A 21,170-nucleotide genomic window follows, 5' to 3' on the forward strand; every position below is an offset into this window, starting at 1 on the left:
GGCGGATCCCTGTGAGTTCAAGGCCAGCCTGGTCTACAAAGTGAGTCCAGGACAGCCAAGCCTACACAGAGAGACTAGTGTTGACTGGATTACTCGTGTGTGTGTGTGTGTGTGTGTGTGTGTGTGTGTGTGTGTGTGTGTGTGTCGCGCGCGCACATGTGAGGTGCATGTTGGGTTAGTTCTCTACCACTGGGCTGCATTCTCAGACCTGAAATTACATTTGTCCATAGGAGGAGGTTTAAGGCGGAGCATACCTCGCCTTGTAAAATCTCACTAAATCGTGTGCCATAGTGACAAGGGTAAGCACCCACTAGAGCTTGGAACAGGCCTTGCTCCCATAGAGCAGACACAGTGACAGGCCAGGTGTCTGCAGTCTTCCTCAGTGAGCCAGCTAGCAAGAACAGTAAAAAGAGAGTGAATTAACCACAGAAACAGACGCATGTCAGAGCCTGGCACTTGACAAGGCTTCCTTTTTCTAGATTCAGAACTTCCCTTGGGGGCTTGCAACAGAGATCTCAAGATATGCTGACTTCTGAAACTGAAAAAGAGAGAAGGGAGTTTCAGTATAGAAAAACACAGTTTACACTCATCTTCTCTTCAGAGAAAGAGTCTTAATTTGGTTACTGGACACTAACAGTCATAGCTTTGCACGAGACAGATGCATCTCTGGAATTTTGGGCTCTTAAATAAAGAAGGAGTTGAAGACACTCTAAGCCACGCAGTCTTTTCCTGCTTTGTGCACACACAAGCTTTTCTTTTTTCTTTTTGGTTTTTTGAGACAAGAGTTCTCTGGGTAGCCCTGGCTGTCCTGGAACTTGCTCTGTAGACCAGGCTGGCCTCGAACACATAGAGATACACCTGCCTCTGCCTCCTGAGTCCTAGGATTAAAGGCGTGGCCACCACCACCCAGCTCACACAGGCTGTTTTTGCACACATTTTAACAGTGCCTAAAGTAAATCCTTTGGTCAAGCCTATATATGCCATCCGAGGCTTGTGTAGTGTTTTGGAGAGTTAGGATTCGGGTTTGTATTTATGTTAATTGTGTTGTCTGCTTTTTCATATGTAGACTTATTTCCCATTTACATATAACAAGGCAGTTGAGGTGTACTAAGAGAATTAGTGCCAGTATTCAAGTTTCACCTCCATATGCTTTTGTGAAGGAAACATCTGCAGAGGACTGTGGTACCAAGGGCATCCAAAATCACAAAAGCTGCAGCCAGCCCACTTCCTCATATGGGGAAGGGTAGGCTGGTGCAGGAGAATTGTGATATGAAAAATTGTCAACTGTGTAGCCTTAGCCAGCCTGGTACTCACTACATAGACCAGGCTGGGCCTTAAACACACAGAGATCTGCCCACGTCTGCCTCCCAAATGTTGGGATTAAGGGCTTTTGCCACCATGTCAGTCATATTTGTGTTTTTTAAAATTATTTAGGGCTGGAGAGATGGCTCAGAGGTTAAGAGCACTGGCTTGTTCTTTCAAAGGTCCTGAGTTCAATTCCCAGCAACCACATGGTGGCTCACAACCATCTATAATGAGATCTGATGCCCTCTTCTGGCATGCAGGCATACATGCAAGGAACATACTGTATACATAATAAATACATCTTTAAAATGGCCCCTGCTATTAAAAAAAAATTAATTAATTTTCTTTCATGTGTATGTGTACCACATACGTGCAGGGTCCCACCAAGGCCAGAAAAAGGTATTGGATCCCCTGAAACATGGTTGTGAACTGCCGTGTGGGTTCTGGGAACCAAACCTAGGTCCTCTGCAAGAGTAGAAAGTGCTCTAAACGGCCGAGTCATCATCTCTCTGGCACCCACTGTGTCCATCTGTATATGGTTGTCCTTTTCACCAATCTATAAATCCATGTGTGACAAATAAATGTATTGTTAAAAAATAAAATGGCTAATATTTAGGAAGAGACTATGGTTATTTTATTTATTTTGAGACAGGGTTTCAGTATGTAGCCTTGGCTAGCCTAGAACTTACCATGTTTACCATGATGACCATAAACTTACAGATAGCCACTTGCTATGGCATTGTGTGGAGGGTAGAGGTCAGGACAGCATGTAGGAATTGGTTTTCCCTTTCACTATATGATTCCAGGCTATAAAACATTTGTCAGGCTTGGTGACAAGTGTGTTTACCCGCTAAGCCATCTTTCCAACCCTGAGGCGGGGAGGAGAGAGAGGAGAGAGAGAGAGAGTGCGCCAGCGTGTGTGTGTGTGTGTGTGTGTGTGTGTGTGTGTGTGTGTGTGTGTGTGTAGTTTGAGACATGGTAATCTCGTCCTATAGCGTGACTAGCACTTACTGTATAGTCAAGACTGGTCTCAAGACCCTAGCAATTCTCTTGCCTCAGACTTGAATTACAGGTGTGGTCCCTGTGTGTGGGGGTGTGTGCTGCGGTGCATGTGTAGAGGTCAGGACAGCTCCGTGGAGTGGTTTCTCTCTACAGCTCAATATGGATTCCAGGAGTCAGACTGGGCTTGTCAGGCTTGTGTGGCAAGAGACTTGTCCAGCTGAGCCATCTTGCCTTCCTTAGAATTCATTTTAATTAATACCCCCCTCCTCACTGCTCCCGAGATAGGATTTCTCTGTGTAGCCTTGGCTGTCCAGGACTTTGTAGACCAGGCTAGCCTTGAACTCACAGCGATCCGCCTGCCTCTGCCTCCTGAGTGCTGGGATTACAGATGTGCGCCGCCACGCCCGGCTTATTTTACTTTTTGACTCAGTCTTCAAGTACTGATTGTATCTAGGTAGCCGATTATTTTTATCAATTTAGCTTTTTTGCTATCCTATTTTTCTAAAGAGTCTTTAGGTCAGTGCTTTCATTAGGCCATGCTTCCTTAATAAGAGACTGAAAATTAAGGTTTTGATAATAGAAATAACTTAATATTCTTTTGAAAAATAAAGTTCAACTTTTCTTGTACTTCAAGCTTAAGATGACGTTTCTCATTGCAGGTAATTCTTACAAGGGAATCACATGTTCTTGTGAACAGCCTGAGGCTGTCAGCCCCAACCTCACTGTTCCTATTGAAAGGGAGATGGATATTCCTTTAGTTTTACCCAGTTTCCAGTCCAGAGCATCAAGTGTACTCTGAAGTGCTCAAAAGCAATCCAGAGTTAAGACACAAAAGGGACTAGGTACTGGACTTGGTGCCTTGGCTGAGGTGGGGCATGCAGCTCCTGTGCTCCTCTGTCCGGCTCCCGTGGGCAGCAGGGGCGAGCAGCAGAGCAGCGGAGTTGGTGGGAAGAGCGTTATCTGGGTGGAGTTTTTCTTTACACTTGCTAAAGCTTATGTTTCCAATGCTGTTTTTATTTGCAAGTTCTATTATTTTTGCTGGGACAGGTTTAGTAACACACTAGGACACACCTAGACTGCTTTCAAGAGAGGGGAGATAAAACCCGAGCAGGGAGACAGCGTGCCACTGGGCTGTGTTGTGTGACACACAGAACCCGAGCAGGGAGACAGCGTGCTGCTGGGCTGTGTTGTGTGACACAAAGGCAGGAGTGCTCTACACTAGTCACATTTTCTTTTTGCTCTGGTTTTTCATTATGTCCTGGGAGACGTAAGCTGAATTGCATTTAGGATAAACACTTGGGAGAACAGCTGGTCCAGCTACTCGTGGGAAAGATGGAAGAGAGGAAGCACGGTTTTGAGACATCCTGAGACATCCCTACACTAGAGCGATGGAAGAATCTTAGGAAGTAAAATTCAGCAAATACGTGCAAACTCTGAGATCTGTGATAGGTGCTCCGCAGACAGCACTTCAGCCTTGTAGAGTATTTTGTGACTTACCATTTAAAAAGTTATCTATTTACTTTTACATTTGCTTACTTTGTCTGTGTGGATGAGCGTGTGGAGTTCAGAGGGCAGCCTATGGGATTCAGTTCTGACCTAACCCATGTGCGCTCTGGGACTGAACTCAGGAGTCTTTTGGAAGCAGACTCCTCCCGCCTCAGCCACCTCGCTGACCTGTGCATCACTCAGGATTAGAAAGGACCCGCTCATCTGAAGCTGAGATGCTACTCAACACTCACTCCCTGAACAGGGACCTCCTCTCCCCTCAGTCATTTTCCAGGCTTAATTTTTTTTATTAATGTTTTTATTTTGAATTATGGCCTAAGACTTGCTATGTAGCAATGCATGTAGCAAAAGTTATGCAGCAAGTCTTGGTCTTCTGGTGCTCTTGTCTCCACCTTGGGCTTGCAGGCGTGTGTGGAGCAGGGCTTGAACCCAGGGCCTCACGTATTAAGTAAGCACTGTACCAACTGAGCTGTAGTTCCAGATCACATTTTCAGCTTCTAACTACTTTCTTTTTTTTTTTTTAATTAAGTTACACTAAAAAATTATTGTGATGCTGGAGAGGTGTTAGACACCTGTAGCCCCAGCGTTTGGGGAAGCAGAGGCAGGCAGCTCTGAGTCCAAGGCCATCTTGGTCTACAAATTGAGTTCAGGACAGCCGATGCTAAATAAATTGATGCATTTACTTGATGTAATATTACATCTCCAGTAATATGACAAATAAAAACACTGACATGGGCAGTATTGACTTTGCTGAGATGGAAAAGTACATTAACTGTCATGCTTATATAGGCTCTACCGTGTAAGATACGTAAATATTAATAGCAGTTGGAAAAAAACCATGAGCAGTAAGTGCAAATGATGAGGTCACGGTAAACGTTTATGTAGGATTTCATTAGTGTCATAATGTTAATTTTGTGATGAAAACATCAGAGTACAGTGAGGGGAACAGTCAGCACAACCGAAGCAGACCGGCCTCAGAGGCCCAGCCTCTGCCCGCACAGCGGGGCCTGCTCAGAAGGGGCATTGGCTCGGAGGTGCTTCACCACCAAATTCAGTTTCTAGAGTGTTTTCTTGTGGCTAATTATGTAGTTACAACGGAATACAGATCCTTGTCATGCTTGTAATTGTATTAAATTTACAAGTTCTTGCAAATAGACTAGGGTGGTATAGTCTGTGAGCATTGATAATTGGATTTAAGTTAATCTTACACTAGTTTTGATGGAGGCTCTTTTTTCTGTGTATGTGTGTTTGTTTTTTGAGACAGAGTTCTTACTGTGTAGACCCATGTCTGACTCTGCTGGGATTAAAGGCATGGACCACCATGCCTGCCTGATAAAGACTAACTTTTAATGCCTTTTTAAAAAGAAGATTTATGTTTTTTACTTTGTGTGTGTAGAAGTGTTCTGCCTTCATGCATGTCTATGCACTGTGTACATACCTGGTGTATATTTTACTTTGTATGTGTAGGAGTGTTCTGCCCTCATGCATGTCTGTGCACTGTGCACATACCTGGTGACTGAGGAAGTCAGGGGAGGGTGTCAGAGCCCCTGGAGCAGGAGTTACAGATGGTTGTTAGTCATCCTGTGGGGGACTGGCAAGTGAGCTCAGCAAGAACAAGTGCTCTTAGGCACTGAGCCATCTCTCCAGCCCCTGAAGACTAAATTTTAATTCCATAGAAATATCCAATATTGAGATTTCTCACTCCTTTTCTTCCTTCTTTGTCTCCCTTTTCTGCCTCTCCCATCCTCCCTCCCTTTAGCCTCAAACTCACTGTGTAGGTGAAGATAACCTTAAACTTCTGGTCCTCCTGCCTCCCATCTCCTTAGTGTCAGGATTGGATGGAGGTGCCACCTGTTCTGTGCAGCGACAGACTTGAACTTTATGTTAGCTAGCCAAGGGTACATTGATGAGAATGGGTTTGAATGATCACAAATGGTCATGCTTGACTCCCAGGATAGGATGAAAAATCTAAAGATTTTTGCTTTCTAGACACAGTTTCTCTGTGTAGCTCTGCCTCTCCTGTAACTTGCTCTATAGAGCAGGCTGTCCTTGAATTCAAAGATCCACCTGCCTCTGCCTCTGAGTGCTGGGATTAAAGTCATGGGCCACCATCACCCACCCCAAATGGTTTTCTTTAAAGGTCGTGCTAAGCAGAGGCTGAAACCATCTTTGGGTTTTAAATGTTGGCTTGTGATTTATAGTTTCTCTTAAACATTTTACGGGCACAGAGTCTGGTCAGTTTTAAAAGACCTCATTTAATATAATATAATAGATTAAGCAATATAGTTTTAAATATTTATTTATTATTTGTAAAGTATTTGCCCACATGTACACTTGCACTGCAGAAGAGGGTACCAGATCTTATTACAGATGGTTGTGAGCAACTATGTGGTTGCCGGGAATTGAACTCAGGACCTTTGCAAGAACAGACAGTGCTCTTAACCTCTAAGCAATCTCTTCAGCCCAATGAAACAATATTTTTTTGGAAAAAACTTAATTTCAAAAATATTACCTGCCATGCATGGTGGGAGTGCATACCTCTAACCTGAGCCCTTGGGAAGGCAGAGACAGATCTCTTTGAGTTTCAGGACAGCCTAGTCTACAAAGTGAGTCCAGGACAGCCATAGCTATGCAGGGAAACTCTGTCTTGAAACAAACAAAGAAACAAGCAAAATATTATTGTGTGTACATGTATGCTTGTGGTGTAGCACATGTGTAGGTCATAGGAAACTTCTGGGAGTTGGCTCTCTCCTTCTACTAAGGGATTCAGGGATTGAACTCAGGTCATCGGAATTACATAGAAAACACCCTCATCCCAAACAGTGTCTGTATCTCCTTAGCCAGAACCAGTTGGCCTCAGTTGTCCTGTGCCTCCGCCTCTTGCTTAGCTGGCACTGCCATTCCCTGTGAGAGTGTTTTTCAAACCGTCAACTACTTGTGTTCTTTCTGCTTGAAGGACAATGATTTCACCTATATATGAGGCATGTATATAGTTATGTAGTAATCAGGGTAACTGACATGTTACCTGAAACACTCGTTTTTTCTTGTTGTGTGACTGACTCAGGATCCTCTCTACTTGCAGTTTTGAAGTACGCAACTCAGGGCCGCTGTGGCTCTCCTGCTGGCCCCAGAACCTGACAGGTTTTCACCCAGCTGCTCACTGGAGCATTTTAGAGGCCGTCTCCCTAGGTTTTAATGCTGGAAGTTGTAGTAGAGTTCACCCATTCTTTGCCATGCTCCTTCTTGTCCTCGCATGTATGTCTTAGAAAGAGCCTCCTGCTTTTTTTCTTCTGTTTGGAGTTACTCTTCTACCATGTATAAAGCTGCACTTAGGGTGTCTTACTATTGTAAGTGAGAAAATTGTGTCTGAGTGCCCTGGGGCTAACGATGTGTTTCTTCCTTGGCAGTGCTGGGGGAAGGACTGGCCAAGGGAGAGGGTGCCTTCCGGGCAGTGCTGTGCTGCATGCAGCTGAAAGGGAAGCTCCAGCCTGTGTCCTCCATCCTTGCCAAGTCCCTGTCAGGGGAGTCTCTGGTACGTTGATGAACATGGGTTTGAATGATTACAGACGGTCATGTTTGACTTCCAGGATGGGATGAAGAAAATAGTGCATGTGCAGTGTAGCTCTGTGAGATGTCAAAGTTCATGAAAATCTAAAGATTTTTGTTTTCTAGATAATGGTTTCTCTGTGTAGTTCTGGCTGTCCTGGAACTTGCTCTGTAGAGCAGGCTGGCCTTGAATTCAGAGATCCGCTTGCCTCTGCCTCTGAGTGCTGGAATTAAAGTTGTGGGCCATCACCGCCCAACCCAAATGGTTTTCTTAAAAGATCGTGTTGAGTGGAGGCTGAAACTGTCTTTGAGTTTTAAAATGTTGGTGTGTGTTTATTTCTTACAGGGTTCTTGTTGTTGGTCTTGTGTTTTTGAGACTAGATCTTAATATGTAGCCCAGGCTGGCCTCCAGCTTAGAGGGATCCTACTGCCTCAACTTTAAGCATGCTGGGGTTGCCTATGTGAGCCTTTATACCTGGCTTCGTAGTTTTTGTTCTCATGAGACTTGGTCTCATTGTAGCCCAGGCTGGCCTTGAACTCACCGTCTTCTTACCTCAGCCTTCCTAGTGCTGAGAGTATGTGTGCTGCCATGCTAGCCAACGTTAACTTCAACTGTGTATTTTATAACGTCTTTAACTATGCTTAAGCTAAGAAATAATTATTTTCAAATTTGGAAATGTATGTGTAAATTAATATCAATGTTTACCTTATGTAACTACCTAGTTATATTTAGACTTGATAAATTTTTGAAATATTGATACATAATTTTTTTAGATTTTTTTTTTTTTCTGTAACGTAGTGTTCCTTTTTGTAACTTCATAGAGTTGATAATTTATAGGAATTTGGAAGAAAGAACTTTTCCCACCAGTTGGTAGCTGTTACAGTCTCCTGGTATTTTCAGGCATCAAAATGACAACAGAAAAAGAAGAAGGTATACAGTTACCAGGCAGTGTAAATTATGCTTTAAGTTGATAAAGATTTGAAAATCAAGAGCACAGCTAATGAAAATACAGAAATTAGGAAAGCATTTAGTATTTTGTGAAGTGTAATTTTATTGATACACCATGGCGGGTAATATAGTCAACTTGTAAGGAATTACGGTGCAGTGAACTACTTCCTTCATCTGCCCATCTCTGATTTCACAAGATTTACAAGTGTGAGCACAGCAAAATGATGTGAAGATGTACTTATTAACCCTTCTTTTGAGGTGAGGTCTCACTGTAGCTTGTGGCCTGGCCCTTGAGGCAAATTCTCCTGCCTTACTCTCGTGAGCAGGTTCATTGCCCAGCAAGAGGGCAGTGCTTCTGAGACAAGGGGTCTCTGCGTATATGCAGGCGCAGGCTGGACGCAGGCTTCGGGTCCATCCTCATCTGTCCAGTACAGCAGTTGCATGTGTGCCCAGCTGTAGAAGTGCTTTCCTATGGCAGTTAATTATTACTGTCTACTTATTGGGATTTTTCATTTAAAGCCAGTGAAAAGTAATTTGCTTTTAATTTTAAAAATTTCTGAAATTTGAATATCAAAAATTTAAAAATAAACAAGCCATCTTTAGGCACTACTGATTCTCTGGTTTTCCTGATTGTGGATAACCACTTAAGCATTCCACATATACAGACAAACCCATTAGCTCCAAGGGAGAGGATAGTTTTAGGTTTGCTTTTCTTATGCTTTGTTCTACAGTAATAGCTTGGCAACCATTTTATGAAATTTTTAGAAATATTTGATTTTTTGAGATGGGGTTCTCATGTAACTCTGGCTGGCCCAACCCACTGTGTAGACTAGGCTGCCCTTAAACTCACAGAGATCTGCCTGCCTCTGCCTTCTGAGTGCAGGGATTATTTCATACTCAGGTGAGTGCAGTGTGTGCTTGGCAGGAATGACAACTGAGCCTCTGTCCTGTTAGGCCCCTGTCCTCTCCCCAGAATGTTTAACTTCTTAGGCAGTGTGGAGGGGAGGAGAGCTGTAGAGACCACAGCTGAGTTGTGAGAGGAAAGAACTGACACATTGGTGGTTTTCACCTTTGCAGAATGGGATGGTAACGAAAGATTTGACAAGACTCAAGACACTTCTCACAGAAACAGAGGTGAGTCCATTTCAGAGTCTCTTTGGGGCATCAAACCCAGTGAAGTCGGTGGGCATTCTGTGTTAGCACTCGGAACATTGTGCTGGTGTCAGCCAAGGTGACAGGTGGTGAGGGGACCTGTGCTCCGGGGTTGGGTCCCGCCCTCAGAACATGGCTCTTTTCTCAGGTCTCTCTGTATCCCAGGTCTTTAATTCTGTCTATAATTATTCTTCTTTCTGTTTTTCCATCTCCTCCTCCTCCTCTTTTTCTTCTTCACATGTACATGTGTGTGTGGTTAGGTTTGGCCACACATGGTGTGTGGGTGTGAGTGTACACATGTATGTACATTCAGTTGGAGACTTGAGTTGATGACCGATGTTTTCCTTGGTTGTTCTCTGCTTATTGAGGCAGCGTCCCTGGCTGAGCCTGGAGCGTAGCCGCTCTGGCTACTCAGCTAGCCAGGTGTTCCTGGGACCCCTGTCTCTGCTGCCTGAGGGCTGGGATTCTGGAGGTCAGCTCGCCTTCCTGGCTCTGGGATCTGAGCTCTGGTCTTCACACCTGCAGAGCAAACTCTTCACACACAGAGTCGCCCCTCCCCATCCCTGCTATTCTTATTAGTTATTTCTGGCCCCAGAATAGAAGGTACTTGGAAATTTAAAAATTTTGACTATTTCCAGCAGTTAAAACCCACAAACCTAAAAACTCAAACATCCTCAAATCATCGTATCTTTTTAAGCAACAAGGAAGTGCTGACTTAGGTTTTGATTTTTTAAATTAGAGAATCAGTTTAAGGTGATAAGGATCAAGGTAAACAGCCACAGGAGCGCTCCGGGGAAAGTGCTCGCTCGCAGGGTGGGGCCCTCGGACAGCAGGGGCAGCAGTGGCCGTAAAGATGCATAGGTCATGCAGGCAGAGAGAAACATTTTGATTTCCTAGTTTATATATTTATTTATTTGGGGCCATTTATTTGAAGTTAAAACATATCATTTTCTTCCATCCCTTTCCTCTTCCTAACTTTTTCCAAGTGCCTGCTCTTGCTCTCTCTCAAATTTATTGGCCCACTTTTCTGTTTTCTCTTTCTGTTACCTGTGTGTATATGATTTCAGGTACTGGATAAACAATTTGGGGTTCTCCTAAGAAAGGCTAGTTCTCTCACTCTTGGCACTCCTTAGCTGTCTGTAGTTAGTTCTTGGTCTGGAGTTGAGGCTCCATGCGATTTCCTCACGGAAGCCCAGCTAACATGGCTGTAGCTGTCATTCTTGTTCAGATCTTACTTACGGCGCCATGCTGTGCGGACCTCGGTCACGCAACTTAAACGTGATGCTTTGATGGGTCTTTTGTGAAACAGAATGCTCGTAGCATAAGTAATTTCTCCTGGTTTGTTTATCTTTATATATTCTTACATTCAGTTCATTTTACTGAAAACTGGATTATCTTTTAAAAACATGCTCATTAATAGCTTTATGATGACAGACACTTCCTGCAGAAAGTGGTGATTTTGATGCACTCCCATCTGCAAAGTTCAGTTTGTCAGTCACATGGCAACGATGGTGACAGTGTTATTTTAGATATAGCCAGTTACCACTGCAGCCATCCTTTCTGCAGTATAAGACATCACAAATTTCATCTCTTTAAAAAAAGATTTATTTATTTATTTATTTATTATATATACAGTGCTCTACCTCCACGTATACCTGCAGGCCAGAAGAGGGCATCCGATGACATTATAGATGGTTGTGAGCCACTATGTCGTTGCTGGGAATTGAACTAAAGAGCTCTGGAAGAGCAGTCAGTGCTCTTAACCTCTGAGCCATCTCTCCAGCTTGCAAATTTCATCTTAATATGAGGTTTCCTCCTTCTGAGTTTGAAAAGCTGAGGCAAGCCTGGCAAGAAACCCCTTGAGCCCCTTGGAGAAGCAGGTACCTCAGACTCACCCGGGGCAGGCCTTGGTTAGTGAGCACAAGATGGAAATGCAGGAGGGAAGAAGAAGAGGGTGGGTGACGGTGCAGGGAGACTTTGGCGGCAGCCATGGTAGAGCCGGGACAGAGAAGTCCAGATCCAGAGGAATTTGATGCAGGGGGATGTTTGGCAGATAGTTGGTTCTGGGAGAAAGAAGACAAGTGGCAGGGCAGAGGCAGTTGGCAGGAGAGAATATGACAGACAGGAGAGATGTCCTAGACCTGCTTGGGCAAAGTGGAGAGAGCTCAGGAGAGAAGAGTTCAGGATGACTTTTAAGAGTTCAGCTGAGGCTGGCCAGCTTGCTCAGCATGTATTCCTGGGACCTATGTGGGAGAAGGCGAGAACTGACTTTTGCAAATAAATAGTGCTCTGGCCTCCACACCCCTGCTGTTTCACATGTGTCCGTGTATGTACACACATACAAAATAAAGAAAATGTAATAAAAATTGTCTAAAACCAAAAAAGATTTCAGCATGTGGCTGTCTTCAGGGGAAGACTGCTTTCCTTGAGGGGTTCAGATTTGGGGTGAAGTTGATTAGTTTTGTTTTGGATGTCCTGTGGGGTGCGTAGGTGACTGTCTGTCTTCTTGCCACGTGAGGGCTGCTCTTGAGAGCTGTTCTGGTGGGGGTGATGGGAATGCAGATGGGCGGCTTTGGGCTCTGGCGACAGAGCTTCCCGTCATCAGCAGGGTGGCTAACGTGCTGTGTGGCGCTCAGTCAGCCAGGCCTGGACACGTGGAGCCCAAGGTGAACTCAAAGCTAAGAGTGTTTGAGATGGTTGTCTTAGGAAAAGAGAGGGAGCAGACCCCAGCCTCGCAGCCCACTGTGGAAGGAAGGCCACTCCCAGATGGAAGAGGACTTGACAGGAAGTGTCTGGAAGGCTCCAGTTGCGAACACACCGTTACTTACAGGAGCAAAAGCCGCTCTCTTTCTGCCTGGGTCATTCTCCAGGTGGTAGGCAGGAGACTGAAGCCAACACATGGACGGCAGGTGCCGCTTCAGGGAGTTCAGAATGTAGACTTTTCTTCAGCTAGCAGGCTGCTTTTCCACTGTAGAGCGGGTATTTGCAAGTGCTTTATTTTCATGCTTTTATAGTGAAATAGAGCAAAACATGTGGCGAGCTGAGTGCCGTGCTGGGTTGGAGCACAGTGGAGAGGGAGTGTACCCATCCCATCCCAAGTCTCTTTATTAAAAAAAAAAAAAACAATAATTGTTACTTGCCACATACTGTTATTGAAAACTTCTGAGTACATTTTTCTTTACTATTTTTAAAATATTTGAACATTTGCTTTGTTTTTATTTCATGTGTATGGGTGTTTTGCCTGTATGTATGTGTGTGTACCATGTGTTGGGTCACCACAGAGGCCAGAAGAAGGCGTCAGATCTCCTGCACCCGGACTCAAGCAGGATTATGACTGGCATGGGGGTCCTGGGAGCCATCCTGGTCCTCTGTAAGAGCAGCAAGTGCTCTGTATATCTGGGCTATCTCTCCAGCCCTCTTTTATTTTTTAACGTTGAAAATGGCTTAATTTAAACCAGCAACAATCAATATTCTTCTTCTTCTTCTTCTTTTTTAAATATTACAACTCTTTTATTTGAAAAATTGCAGACAGCAGCGAGTAATGTCCTCCCTGGATGTTCTGTGGAAGACTTAGATGAAGGTAAGTGCTACAGACTGCCGACCTTCCGGCAGCTCTTACTATGGCCCTTGCTTTTTTATTGAAGAATTGCCGGGGGGGGAAAGTGCCCGAGGAAAGTCGCTGCAGGTGGAAATGCAGGAAAGGATGGAAACATTTAGAAGTGGGTGTACTTGAGCAAACCTCTCTCTGGGACCTTTCCGTAGCACAACTGAGCAATGCTAACTACCCAGATGGTTGTGTGGCTGAGGCTGGCCTTGAACTCCATGCTCCGGCCTCCACTTCTGAGTGCTTGGATTGCAGGTGTGCCTGCTGCCCAGCCTGCCCCGAAGCGCCTGCTCTGTGCAGTAGTGACTTTCATAAAGCACACGCTGGCCCCTCGCTTCTTCTCCATCCTGTAGTCGGGTTAGAGTGGATATTTATTAAGGGTTAGTAGCTTCCCTGCCACCCAGCTAGTGCAGAGGAGGCACAGCTTTTAAGCTTAGCCAGGCAGAATATCTTTCTTTTCCTCTGTGGAGAGGTTGGGGGCACACTTGTGAAAATAGAAAATGGCTGCCTAGCCTTTCTCTTCAATCACCTAAATCAAAGTCATTTGTATTCAGCAAAGTATATACTTAGCTCCTGTGTATGCTTAGGGGTTTGGGCTTCATTTCTGTTATAAAATGTTCTCATGTCATGTACCCGCAACAGATCTCCCCCTTCCCCCAAGATAAGTTTTCTCTGTGTAGCCTTGGCTGTCTTAGACACACTCTATAGACTAGGCTAGCCTGGAACTCACAGAGATCTGTTGGCTTCTGCCTCCTGAGTGCTGTAATTACAGGATGCACTACTGCGCCGGGCACCCCAACAGATCTTAAGGAGCTTCTTACTCATTGTGCAGTGGTGGACTTTGTCCTTGAGACCTCCTTCCTGGATAGTCAGTTTCCATTCCTGAAGGAGTACCTCCCGTGCTTGAGAGTGACACATACCATTCTGTCCTCTGAGCTCTCAGAGAAGAGACTGGCCGGGGAGGAAGCCTACCCACGTCAGATCAGACTCAGGCCACCCACCTGATTTAGCTGCTGGGTTATGGCCTCAGCTGTGTGCTGTTTTCCAGAGTCGGTTGGTTGGTAGAGGTGCCTTTGCCACGTGCTTTTCCTGTCATCTGGCTCGATGTATGGAGGGATGTCCTTAGACATGAAAGTACTGCCATGACGTGGTAGCCTCCCCTGACGTGGTTCTGTCCTCGTTTCTCCCTAGGCTCTTGTAATGGTTGGCATTTCCGCCCGCCACCCAGGGGGATCACAAGCAGCGAGGAGTATACTTTGTGTAAGAGGTAACGTAAAACATTTTAAAAACAAATTACATGTCTCTTTTCAAAGAATAGATACTTTTCCTTCACATGTTGAAGCAGTAATTTAAATTCAAAGAAGATAATACGTGAAGAAAGGGAAAGGGTAATGGAGGGAAATTATTTGTTTGCTGTATGACCCCGAAGCCGCCACACAGGTCAGCAGCAAACCCACAAGTGTCAGTGTTAGTCAGCCGCCGTGTAGATGCTTGGTTCAGAAGTCTTTCATCCTGACTGAACCTAATAGCGACTCTTTTTAGTGTGGAATTCACTTAGATATGGTAATTGGAGTTGCAATTAGTTCCTGTAAGCTGAAAGAGAACAAAATCAGTCCTTTTCAATGATTTTAATAACTTCTGAAAAAATGTTATCATGTAATTCTTATGTATGCAATTATGAGTACCTTATATTTTAAGGACTTTCAGAATTAATTATGTAATTCATTATTAATAATTCGTTATTTCTAAAAATGCAGAAGGTAAACCAGAGTCCCCCCTTCAAAGATGAGCTCTTGAGTTCTTTTGTAAGAATGAGTGACGGGTGGGGCTTTGCGCAGACTGTGAGGCCACTTGGCTTAGGGCAGGAGTTGGGTATGTGCCTTCATGAGGCACAGTCAAGACAACGGTTTGCTTTTGTAGTGAAATAAGGCGCTGAAAATAGTAAACACTCCAGGTGTTGGTGGTGCCAAGTTCCTGGAGAGAGGGGCACTCCTTTGGAAAGGAACCTGAGAGTTAGAGTCTTGATGAGAATGGAAACCTTTCTTAAAGAGGGAAAGAATGTTTAAAAAGGTATTTTTATGTGTACGAGTGTTTTGCCTGCATGTATGCCTGTGTACCATGTAGGTGCCTTTTTCCCACAGAGGCCCAGAGAGGGTGTTGGATTCTCCCCTTGGACAGGAGTTATAGACATTTGTGAGCTGCCACGTGGTGCCTGGGAATTGAAACCGGGTCTTCTGGAAAAGCAGCTAGTGCTTCTAACCGATAAGGAGTGAGATAATTTAGAAACACAGAAAGACAAATTTTTGTAACCTGAAGACATATTTGTATACATAACATGATTTTGCATGTGTTTTTTGAAGCAATGAGGATTTAGTCAGCAACATTGTAGCTTCACATGTTTCATGGTCACTTCAGGGCTCATTAGCTCTGTGCCCGCTGACGTCAACACTTTGTATTTTACCCCTTGAAAAGAACCCAGTAACTGTTAAATGAATTTGTGACACGAACTATAAAGCTTTTATTCTAAATGTATTTGAAACTTAACGTTAGCTGGTAGCTTTAGTGAAGTAACGCAGAGAGAGGAAAAGCACTGCATTTGAAGGTAACGGTAGCGGGGTTGCAGCGGTGCAGTTCTCACTTGCGGAGCGTGCCCTTGCCGTTGGGGAAGCAGATCATGGCTGTGTGAGCCTATGGATGTCAGTGCTGCTTCAGGAAGACTGCGCTGAAAGGAAGTGTCTAATGGAGCACAAAGGAAGCATGTCTTCAATACCTCCTTCTGGGCTGGGAGTCCAGTATGTTGTACTGTAAGACCTCTGTGCTTCTAAGCATGGAGTCAGTGGCTATCAGCTTGGGGACTGATGATTTGACTGTCACGCATGTCCATCTGTTGCCCTCTTCTCCCTTCATTGGACTTGACAGTGATAAATCCGGCGGCCTCAGAGGACGCTTGCTTGTTACTGTGGAGGCTGAGGGCAGCAGGTGGACGTTCTCTTTGCCTGGCTGGAAGCAGTGCACGATAAAACAGTCTCTCCGTTGTGCTTAGGTTTTTGGAGCACGGGCTCTGCAGGTATGGCGCCCAGTGCACTTCAGCACATTCCCAGGGGGAGCTAGCGGAGTGGCAGAAGAGGTATGCCTCCCGCTTGCTGAGGCTGAAGCAGCAGAGTGAGAGCCAGCAGCTCTCAGGCAGCTACATGGAGACCCTGATAGAGAAGTGGATGAGCTCACTGTCGCCAGAGAAAGTGGTAAGAGCGTTCCCTCTGCTCCTGCCCTGACAAGCACGTGTTTTCAGTAGACGAAGCTGGCCCATTTGTTAAAATGCAAGGCAGAAATGAACATTGGTTGGAGGTTTGCAGCTCCCACAGCAGTGACCTTCGCTCAGAGAGGTTTGGCTTCTCAGTTTGTGGTTGCTAAATTTTTTTCTCTGTCTTAACTGCATCACATGTCACTCTTGTCAGAGTGACTGGAAGGGAGTGTGTGAGACCCCCTGTCAGCAGGCACTGCATCTGTGTCATGGCTGATGCTTGTGTTTCCACTCTCAGACTGTAACAGGAATCGCTATTTGCTTTCAGCTTAGCGAATGCATAGAGGGAGTTCAGGTGGAGCACAGCCCTGACCTGTCGGTCACCGTCAACACCAAAAAATCCCACCAGACATGGACCTTTGCTCTGACTTGTAAGGTATGAAGCCCACACTAATGAAAAAATAGCAGCTTTGTTCAGTTTCTTGAAGCTTATTGGACCTTTAAGTGTCTGTTAAGAGAACATTGAAAATGTTTTCCTCAGCACATTTATGTAGGCTCTGTACTGTGTCAAAGTGCGCTTCTGTATTTCAGTCATTAAATACACTTTTTCCACTTTGAAGTAAGATCCATTTAGCTATGTAGGACACTTTCTTAATTACTTAGTGAAGAAGTCTGACATATATTCTCTTTTAAACTTGGAACATAGGATGGGGTTCATGGCTTACAATTAACTATTTGATAATTTAATTATTTAATCTGGCAGTTCTAAGATTTTTTTCAATGAAAACCTATTTTTGTATTTTCATTTGATGAAATCACAACTTCTGTAATCATGTGTCTTTGTTTTATTTTATTTTTATTTGTTGTGGTTCATTGGCCTTGCCCGTGCTGGCACATGTTCAGCCACTGAGCTGTTTCCCCAGCCCCAGGGAGGGTGTCAGTGAGACCACCTTTTCTGCAGGCTTCTCGTCTTCAGTTGCCATGGTCACAATTAAGGCTGTGGTATAGTTTCCATGTCGGTGACTATGTGCCGCGGGGACATTCGGTGTTCTTTTTGGTGGTATTTCTTCACGAGACCACCTGTGTCTTGAGATGGAAAGTCTAAGACTGTTTAGCTTCAGCCCTGAACCCAATCCAGCGCTCTCAGGGGTCACTCCTCCTGCAGCAGCTTCCTGCGTGAGGCTCTGTAAGCACAGGGAGAGGCAGATTGTGCCACAGGGAAAGATGAGCGTGTGCAGAGGGTTGAGGGAGGCTGATGGTGCAGCATGTGTGTATCATCTTAGAAACTTTGCTTTAACCATTCTGTTTTATCAGTTTTTGTTTTTGTTTTTCTTTAATCTTTTCCTTAAAGAGCTTGTTAACATAATTTGTTGTATAGCATAGGACCTTAGAAATGGGGTGTAGCAGACCCTTCTGGTAAATTTTTCATTGAAGAGCCCAATTGCAATTGAATTTTCACCCCCTGTACTCAATGCATTGTTTTAACTTCCCTGTAGCCTGCAAGAATGCTGTCTCGGGTAGCCCTGCTCTATGATGCGCATCGTCCTCATTTTAGCATCATTGCCATATCTGCCGGAGATAGTACTACCCAGGTGTCACAGGAAGTCCCTGAAAACTGTCAAGAATGGATAGGAGGAAAGATGGCCCAAAATGGATTAGATCATTACGTGTATAAAGTCGGGATAGCATTTAACACAGAAATATTTGGAACTTTTCGCCAAACCATAGTTTTCGACTTTGGATTGGAGCCAGTACTCATGCAAAGAGTAATGATTGATGCAGCTTCTACAGAAGGTAATATTTAGACTTTTTTCCCCGATACAATGTATTAAAAGACAAGATTAAAAGATATGCATTGACCTGTAAATATTCTGCAGATAGGGAGAGAATAAAAAGGAAAAAATTCCCATGTTAATTGACATATGCACTGTGGGTCAGGTTGTGTTTTGCTCTCTTCATTCAGTCGTCAGGCAGTCCCTTGAACTTAACTTACGCAACTTGGTAATTATGTCTGTTTTGGTCTAGCAGCTTCATGTTCAAGTAAGATGATGTTAGCACAGCCAAATGTCTTTCTACTGGTAATGATGTATATACCTACAGTGTCTATTTCTATTTCCTACTGACTGTTCAGCTAGCTTTGAAGGGAAAACCCCCAGTGAGTGTCAGCTGTAAGTCAGCGTGTGCCTTCGCTCCTGTTAAGGAGGGCAGGGATCTCATCAGGGTCTGCTCAGTGCTGGGGAAGTGTCCCTGGTTTCCCCGCAGAAACACCTGCATGCTCGCTGCTACAGCAGCAGGTTTGCTTTGTGTATTGCTGCTGGTCCGTGTTCCTAACTCTGATGCCTAAGTCCAGCAGGACAGGGAAAGGGCATGTTAGCCCACACTGCTGTGGCTCTTGGTTGGATTATAAGTGCTTTAATTTATTTAACAAATGACTAAGGATTTCGTTAGCAACATTATGTAGTAAGCTATATGAAATTTGCTACTGTGCTGACTAGAACTAACTGTAACGTGGAAGATGTCCCATTCAAGTCCCGTTCATCAGAACCTGCAGTGGTTTTCTTTTTCATGCTCAGACACTAGGATGTTACTGGTTTGGGTGTGGTGACCAGGTGGTGGAATTGATCTGTCTTTCTCTTTATTCCCCCCTGTAAGTTGCGGTTAACAGATTGATTTATTTCTTTACTTATTCATTCATTTTTTTTTCTGGAACAAGGTCTCACTAGGTAGCCCAGGCTGGCTTTGAATTCACAAGCCCCTGCCTCATTGTGCCCCAGTGTGGGAATGACAAGTGTGTGCCTGGTCTTCTCCTTCACCGTAGCATGTATGCCAAGCCTTTGCAGCTAGGCGATGGCGTCTTCATGTGTGCTAATATAACCAGACTTCATTTTATCTCATTTTCTGCCTTGTTTGATTCCATTTATGTTTTATTTGGTTGTATGTAATTTTGTCATTTTTCTCAGTAGGAACAAAAAATGTGTTAGTTTCCTTAGCCAAATAGATATGTCAGTAGGTAAAATACAAATGAAAGTACAGGGCATAACAAATCTTTTCACGAAGGACTAGATGGTTAATATTTTAGGTGTGAGAAAATCAGTCCTGGGCAGGTCTTAAAGAATTGCGCTCACAGCACTTCCGACCTGGGTGAAACTGGAAAGATGAGAATCGAAGCCTCCTGTTGGCATCCAGATGGAGTGTGTCATGCAGTCATGGCTTGTTTCCCCATAAGGACACTTTTGCAAGTGTTAAGAATCCACAGTAGTGGGTGTTGAATGTCCGCAGTAAGAAGGTGTTGCAGGTTGAGTGGATGATGAGCAAAAGTAACGGAGGTGACTTGAGGGTACTATGATGGGGAAGGAAGAGTCGCCTTGACTGTTGTCAGTGTACTTCACTTTTGGAAGAAGAGTGGTGATGATGTCACACTGAGCTGGATGGGAATCCTAGTGTTCTACTGTGTCTGAGCCTGATGGACAGGGAAGCATTTAGGGAATGGAGCTAGGGTACCTGCCTTACATGAGTGTGAGGACTAGCAGTAAGTGGGGCCATGTTCAGCTCATAGTGAGCGTTAAAAGAGTTGTTCACAGGTGGCGAGATTGCGCAGTAGCTAAGGCACTTGCCACCAAGCAGGTCACTTTAATAATTGGGAGAGGGGCACACACGGGCCACAGACCACATATGGAAAGCAGAGGAACTGCTTACTTATTGTCTTGGTCTCTTGGTCTCTATGGTTGCCTAGTTTCCTTTCTTATAGAAACCAGGTTATTTGTGTGTGTGTGTGTGTGTGTGTGTGTGTGTGTGTGTACGTGTGTGTGTACGTGTACACTACCCACAATGGGCTGGGCCCTCCCACACCAATCCCTAATTAAGAAAATGTACTACAGACTTACCTACAGGCCAAACCATGGAGGCATGTTCTCACTAAGAATTCCTCTTCCCAACTGACTCTAGTTTGCATCAAGTTGACATAAAATTCTCCAGCAAAACTGGTAATCAAGTTTTGTACTTAAATAATGCTGGAAATGTCTGTGTTTCTTCCATAAAGTTATACCTTTGGCTCTACTGGGCCATTCGTTAGCTCTGTGTTTCTAAATGACCTTCCACTGATGTTACTAGCCGCCCTATGGTAAGGAGTGCAGCCCACTCTCTCCCTCAGTCCTAGTGTGCCCTTCAGACTGACTATAGTGGCATCTCATTGCATTAGTGTGACTCAGGGAGACTCCCAGTTGAATTACATGACAGATGATGTTTTCCTAGTTCATTGTTCATTATTGAACTAAAACCCTTCCTTAGTCAATTAAGCTTTTGAGTTGAATTAAAACCACAGCTCCATAGACTTCTCCCGCACTATTGTTATTATCTGCAGTGTCCAAAGCCTTTTTATTTATGGGCCAAGAGGGAATTAGGGAATTTCTTTCCTCTGGTAGTTAACCCTTTGGGTACTTTAATTTCTAGTAAATGTATTTACAGCTTCTGTGTGCTTGCCACATCTCAGGGTAGTGCGCTCTGAAGGTTTGTAATTCCTGTCAGCTTTCCTTGGAGAGTATTGTTACAAGAGCTGGTTAATAAGAGTGCTAATAAGCACTGTTGATAAGCAGTGTAAACTGTCCTAAGTGCTTCTGTGAATATTGGTCTAAGCTTGTTCAGTTTTTGTCTTTCCAGAGTCTGATTCATTTTAGGCTGGTGTAGGCTGAGGGAGTACATGTGGCATGGATGAGCTGGCTCAGCAGTCCTGAGCACTACCTAAGTCTGCTGATAGCAGAGGTAGGAGCTGCAGCTGGAGATGACAGCGAGCACACCTGTAAGAGCAGTTGTGTTCAGTCTTCTCATTGCGGGGAGGGACAGTGGCACCAGAGCTGCTTCTCCGTAAG

At 44.5% G+C, this 21,170-nt stretch overlaps 1 protein-coding gene across 3 annotated transcripts in view; it reads left to right on the forward strand.

The window, feature by feature from the left end:
• Positions 1–21,170, forward strand: part of Helz (helicase with zinc finger) — a 131,861-nt gene that overhangs the window by 27,828 nt on the left and 82,863 nt on the right. For all 3 annotated transcript variants that reach the window (XM_051158932.1, XM_051158933.1, XM_051158934.1), the window contains exons 6-12: positions 7,221–7,345; positions 9,386–9,442; positions 12,989–13,040; positions 14,256–14,331; positions 16,108–16,306; positions 16,634–16,741; positions 17,802–18,099. In XM_051158932.1, coding sequence (XP_051014889.1) covers positions 7,221–7,345; positions 9,386–9,442; positions 12,989–13,040; positions 14,256–14,331; positions 16,108–16,306; positions 16,634–16,741; positions 17,802–18,099 — 915 coding nt within the window. The remainder of the gene's footprint in view (positions 1–7,220; positions 7,346–9,385; positions 9,443–12,988; positions 13,041–14,255; positions 14,332–16,107; positions 16,307–16,633; positions 16,742–17,801; positions 18,100–21,170) is intronic.

The sequence above is a fragment of the Acomys russatus genome, chromosome 16, assembly GCF_903995435.1.
Source record: "Acomys russatus chromosome 16, mAcoRus1.1, whole genome shotgun sequence".
Classification (NCBI taxonomy): domain Eukaryota; kingdom Metazoa; phylum Chordata; class Mammalia; order Rodentia; family Muridae; genus Acomys; species Acomys russatus.